The sequence below is a fragment of the Otolemur garnettii genome, unplaced genomic scaffold (assembly GCF_000181295.1).
Source record: "Otolemur garnettii isolate 467f Iridium unplaced genomic scaffold, OtoGar3 scaffold00044, whole genome shotgun sequence".
Classification (NCBI taxonomy): Eukaryota; Metazoa; Chordata; class Mammalia; order Primates; family Galagidae; genus Otolemur; species Otolemur garnettii.
Window position 1 is genome coordinate 5,598,559 of NW_003852439.1, and position 6,224 is coordinate 5,604,782.

Below are 6,224 nucleotides of genomic sequence, written 5' to 3' on the forward strand. Positions count from 1 at the left end.
GAAGGTTTTCTCGTCTTCTTTGGTGCTTAAAAAGAATAATTTTGAAATCCGAAGGCCATAGGTTCCCCACCCCTGGCGGCCAGTGTATGATCTGGTGCTGTAAGCCTACTTCACTGCTCGGCAATTAATAAATACACAACAATGTCTCATTTTGCTCTTTCTTTTTGAAAATATTTGTTAATTTGATAGAGAAAAAAATGTTATCAGTGTTTTAGTTTCCTGAGATTAAAATGGTGGGTGGTTCTATTTTTACACAATGTAGAGCATTTGCTATTTTGTAATGTGTTGACTGGTATTTAAAAAAAAAATCTTATCTCTGTCCCTGTTATCCCTTAGAAACTAGCATTGTCTGATCCTAAAGACTGATCCTGTCTTTCTGTAGAATCCTAAGCTGCATAGCCCTGTTTCTTCATACTGCCCTAAGTAGGTGTGCCTCTTAGGTTTCATACCAATTAAGATTTTTTTTCTTTCTTTTTTTTTTTTTTTTTGAGATAGTCTCACTCTGTCTCCTAGGCTATAGTGCAGTGATTCAATCATAGCTCACTGCAACCCTGAACTCCTGGGCTCAAGCAGTCCTCCTACTTTTAATCTCCTGAGTAGCTGGGACTGCAGCTGTGAGCCACTGTGCTCAGCTAGTCAGGATTATTTTTTTTGAGACAAGAGTATTCTCTGTCACCCCAGGTAAGTGCTGTAACATCACAGCTCACAGCAACCTCAAACTTTTGTGCTTAAGATTTCCTTTTGCCTCAGCCACCCAAGTAACTGGGACTATAGGCGCCTACCACAACACCTAGCTAATTTTTCTATTTTTAGTAAAGCTGGGGTCTCTCTCTTGCTCAGGCTGGTCTTGAACTCCTGAGCTCAAGTAGTCCTTCTGCTTTGGCCTCCCAGAGTGTTAGGGTTACAGGTGTGAGCCGCTGCGTCTGACTAATTGTTTTTTTTTTTTGAGACAGATTCTCACTATGTCGCCCTTGGTAGGGTGCTGTGGTATCATAGCTGACAACAACCTCGAACTCTTGGGCTTAAGCGACTCTCTTGCCTTAGCCTCCCAAGTAGCTGGGATACAGGTGCCCACCACAACACCTGGCTATTTTTTGGTTGTAGTTGTCACTGTTGTTTGGCAGGCCTGCTCCAGGTTTGAACCCATTAGCCCCAATGTATGTGGCTGGCGCTCTAGCTGCTGAGCTACAGGTGCCAAGCCAGCTAGTTGGTATTTTTAACCCAAGCAAAAATACATACAAATTTTTGTCAATATAAGGAAAAAATAGTGAACTTACTGAGAAGTTGATGGGTCAGTTTTTGTGACAACTGCCTATCATCACTGAAGCCTCCCACGAGGTGCACTTCTAGCCTGGCAAAGAGATGCAACAACAGTCAGAGGCCACAACACCACCAGCAGTACATTACTTTGATTTTAGTTCTCAGCTTCTCAGCTTCCAGGTCTTCACTGTGCCATGGCGCATATAGAAACATCTGCACTGCTCGTGGGGGAAAGGGGTGAGGCTGCCAAAGCCAGTGGTGGGCATCTGGGGACCCTGCCCAGGAACCCTGATGACTGAGTGGGTGTGTATCTGACACAAATGTGATGCTGCTTATAAGAAAATCTTGGATAAAGTGAAAAAAGAAGAAAAATTATAAAACAAATGTAACCCTTCCTTGAAGAGAGTGAAGAACTCTGATCTAAAAAGAATGACTGGATTGTGTCGTTTACCTGCCCCAAGTGGGATCTACCAAAACCTTCAATGTCTTGGCCTGAGAGCAACTGGGGTATGGGTATGAGACTAGGAAGGTAAGTGAGCTTCTGTAGAGCCCACCAGCAAGTAGACAGTTCTTGTGTGCTGTCTCCTTTAATGGCCATCGTACCTGGTGAGAGGAGGATCATCACTGCCATTTTACAGAGAAGGAAATGGGGTCTGTTACTAAAGTACATGCTTATTACCCACTACACCAGACTTTCCCAAAGTGTGTTACACTGAAAGTTAGCCCATGATATGGAAACAAAAACGTGTTCTTAGAGTCAAATAAGTTTGGGAGAGTTGCCCACTGTAACCCCTCCCGACAATTCACATTGCCCATTAGCACAATAGTGCTCTGAGAAGTCCACAAGTCCTACGATTGAAAAAAGTCAAACTAAATTGTTCTGACAATCATGGAATTGGCCTGTGGCCAGGTCTGGTGCCCTAATCTGTGGGGTCCAGTGCAAAATGAAAATGACGTTTTGTGACTGCATGGGTTGCACACTTACGATCATGAAGCCAGCCTAGCCTGTGGCAATAGAACCAGCATTAAAGAATAGCATTAAAATTAAAAATTAGAAGTATTTAATGCTATTAGAAATAGCATTAAATTTAAAAATTTGGCCAGGCACAGTGGCTTACTTTAATGTTAGCCCTTTGGGAGACTGAGATGGGAGGATCAATTATGGCCAGGACTTTGAGACCAGCCTGAACAAAAGCGACACCCCATTTCTACTGAAAGTTAAAAAATTGGCCAGACATGGTGATGTACACCCATAGCCCCAGCTATGTGGGAGGCTGACAAAGGAGGATCACTTGAGCTCAGAAATTGAAGGTTGCAGTAAGCTATGATGGAACAACTGCACTCTAGCCCAGGACAGAGTGAAATACTGCCAAAAAAAAAATTTGTCCTCAGCCCTTGTCCTGGGAGTATGACTGGATTTCTGACCCCTTCTACCCACCAAAATGCTTTGGGTACAATGAACAATGAACACTGTCCTGGTGGAGACACACTGAAAGATATCTCGAAATAAGAAAAAATTGATCTCCTGGGATTCTTAGCATTTGCATATGACTTGAAGAGTTCACTCAGTGGCACCCTTAGTTGGAGAGAGCCAAATAAAACGAGCCCAATGTTGGCGGTGCCTGTAGCACAGTTGTTATGGCACTGCCTACATGCACCGAGGGTGGCGGCTTCAAGCCCGGCCTTGGCTAACTAAACATCGATGAAAACTGCAACAAAAAAATAACCGGGCGTTGGGGCAGGCACCTGTGGTCCCAGCTACTTGGGAGGCTGAGGCAAGAGAATCGCTTAAGACGGAAGAGTCTGAGGTTGCTGTGAGCTGTGACGTCATAGTACTCTGCTGAGGGTGACATAGTGAGACTGTGCCTCAAAAAATAAAAAGGAGCACAATGCCTGCCAAGTCTACATAATGACAAAGAAGGAGAGGGGACAGGTGTGTGAGCACTGCTCTGACAGCCGGGCCAACATCATAACTGAATGACTCCATGTCCACTGAGTCTCAGCGTCTGCCTCTGTCAGCTGTTGGCAGCATACACCTCACTGTAGGGGTGACAGGATTCGATTCTGTAATGGACTGTTCTCCTTCAGTAAACCACAAACATGCTGAAACTTACAACTGCCCCGCCCCCCCAGACACCTGCATGCTGCTCCTCTGCCTTATTTTCCTCCACTGTCCTCACCACTGACCATCCCACATTGTGTACTGTCTGTCTCCTTGCTTTAGAATAGCCATGCCATGGTGTTTTTGTCTACTTTGATCAATGCACATCTTTGGTACCTACTTTGTTCATAGGAAACATTCAACAAATAATTGCTGGAAGAAGGACTGAATGAGGAGATACCACATCTGGGGTAAAATAAAGCAAAGAAGTTCTGATACGTGAACTTCAAGAAGTACATTACTGAGAGTAAATCCACAGGTTCAAAGTTAAACCTTCCATCTGAAATCCAGCCCTGATCCCTGCTTGTGCCCATCATCCATCCATTAAATCATCTGCTGATACAGTGCTAACGCTGTGCCAAGTTCTGCTCTAGGGAAACAAGACAAGACGGATATGGTGATGAGGGCCCTGCATGTTGCTGTAACAGCTTCCACAGCCATTTCCCACTGTGAAGTTCCCAGTTCACAAAACAGAATAGAGTGGCTCTCACCTTCCACATTGAGTGTGGTCGGAAAAGGATTTTATGGAGTTCATGATCAAGGGGACCTCAGCTTTGGTGTTGCTTCCATCACAATGTGTCAGGCAGGTTGCCCCATTACCTGAAGAACAAGGGTGAAATGACTCAAGTTATTCCCAATGAGAACTCAGTAAGCGAGCCAAGACTACTCCTGTCCACTCAGACCGCCTCATCTCTGAATGTCCTGTAAGAAGAAAAATAGAAAAGTCTGTGCTGTGTGTCCCAGCCAACCCATTCTGACCGGGGTAACAGGGAGAGGCCATGCAGACTAGAAAAAAGGCAAGTGAAGTCAGGTTTCAAATAAGACACCAGGAAACTCAATGGTGGTGCGATATTAAATGCTCCCAAATGTTGGGTTGGTTTAAGTAATGGTTTCCTTCATCTCTCTCATCATACCTGTGTGCCTCAGGACCACAATGTGACAAGTGGTGGCATCATCAGAACCCAGAATGGAGATGGAGCCTGTTTAAAAAAGAAATAAAATAAAATATCCAATAGCCTTTGGGGGTAATGCCCAATTCACTGCTTCCTAACCTACCATCCTTTGGGGAGGTCACTGCAAGCTCTCTTTGCTGAACATACAGAAGGCCCTGGGGTCCCACTTGCTGAACAGACTGACCTCTGAGAAGTCTGGCTCTTTCCTGTTTAATTAAAAAAAATAAAATAGTGACGTAAATTAGTGAGGATTGAATAACTAGAGAGTTGGAGAGAGCCAAAGTGGACTCTTACGTGGAAACACACTAGTATGTCTGAGGTGTGTGTATTATTTGACAGAAAAGCTAAAATAAAGATTAAAAAGCAGCAATAACAATCATTTGGAACAATGCAAAGATAACAAGGTCTGGGGTACTTTTTACCTATAAAAGAAGATTTCATAGTACCTATGAAGTAAGATGCAAAACCCTTTACCACCTTTCTTTTAAAATTGTACTGGATGGTAGATTGGGGGGGGGGTGCTAAGAAACCACAGCCCTTCTTGATTTTCTTTAAAGAGGAAAAGAGTTAAAAACTTCCCTGTCCCCTAACCTAATAATTAATTCCACTTATAGAAAGCTGTACTAAGGAAATTACTCAAAATGTGTTTATCACTGTGTTAGTTAGAGTGACAAAAAGGAGCAGCAACAGAAAAGGTAAGTAAATTATGTGGAACCAACCCATAGCCAGGAACCAGAGTCATGAAAAAGAAAACTCTGAGAAAAGATAGTTTTAAAATGGTAAGTACAAGATACAACAGTATACATTTTTTTTCTCTTTGAGACAGAGTCTTGATATGTCGCCCTCGGTAGAGTGTCGTGGCTCATAGCAACCTCAAACTCTTGGGCTTAAGCGATTCTCTTGCCTCAGCCTCCCAAGTGGCTGGGACTACAGGCACCTACAACACCTGGCTATTTTTTGTTGTTGCAGCTGTCGTTGATGTTTAGCTGGCCTGGGCCAGGTTCGAACTCGCCAGCCTCTGTGTATGTGCCCAGCGCCTTAACTACTGTGCTCCAGGTGCCGAGCCAAAAGTACACATTTTTTAAAAGAGCTTTCAATATGCTGTTGGCTGACCATGGTGGCTCATGCCTGTAATCCTAGCACTCTGGGAGGTCAAGGCAGGAGGACTGCTTGAGCTCAGCAGTTTGAGACCAGCTTAAGCAAGAGCAGACCCCATCTCTGCTAAAAATAGAAAAACTAACTGGATGCTATCACTTGTAGTCCCAGCTATTTGGGAGGCTGAGGCAGACAGGAGGATCACTTGAGCCCAAGAGTTTGACGCTGCTGTGAGCTATGGTGACACCACTGTACTCAGGCCAATAGAGACTCTGTCTTAAAAGAAAAAAACAAAAACAAAAAAGCTATCAATATGCTGTCAATACAGCAATGATTGAATGCTTATATACATAGGAAAAAATACTAGAAGGAAATGGACCAGCAGAACCATGGCAGCATTGTAACAGAATAAACATGGTGATTTTACTATTGCTGTTGTCTTTATTCTCTAAATGTTCTATGATGCAGTGATGGTACTGTAAAACTAGGAAAAAAATGGGTTAGGAAAATTTATGAAGGCTATGTTAATATTAGGTGTCAAAAAATCTGTCCAATTCAATATTTGTAAAACAAAAAGCAAACAAACCCTATGCAATAAGCTTGTTAGAAGAACTCAGATGGTAGGTGGCGCCTGTGGCTCAAAGGAGTAGGGCGCCGGCCCCATATGCCGGTGGTGGCGGGTTCAAACCCAGCCCCGGCCAAAAACTGCAAAACAAACAAAAAAGAACTCAGATGGTTGCATTCTTTAATAAAAA

The 6,224-nt window shown here is 43.6% G+C and overlaps 1 protein-coding gene across 1 annotated transcript in view; it reads right to left on the reverse strand.

Moving 5' to 3' along the window:
- Positions 1-6,224, reverse strand: part of LOC100960371 (protein N-terminal asparagine amidohydrolase) — a 14,263-nt gene that overhangs the window by 1,141 nt on the left and 6,898 nt on the right. Inside the window, exons 2-5 of the mRNA XM_023513818.1 lie at positions 4,478-4,580; positions 4,336-4,401; positions 3,913-4,021; positions 1,278-1,351 (exon numbers count right to left, since the gene is read on the reverse strand). Coding sequence (XP_023369586.1) covers positions 1,278-1,351; positions 3,913-4,021; positions 4,336-4,401; positions 4,478-4,580 — 352 coding nt within the window. The remainder of the gene's footprint in view (positions 1-1,277; positions 1,352-3,912; positions 4,022-4,335; positions 4,402-4,477; positions 4,581-6,224) is intronic.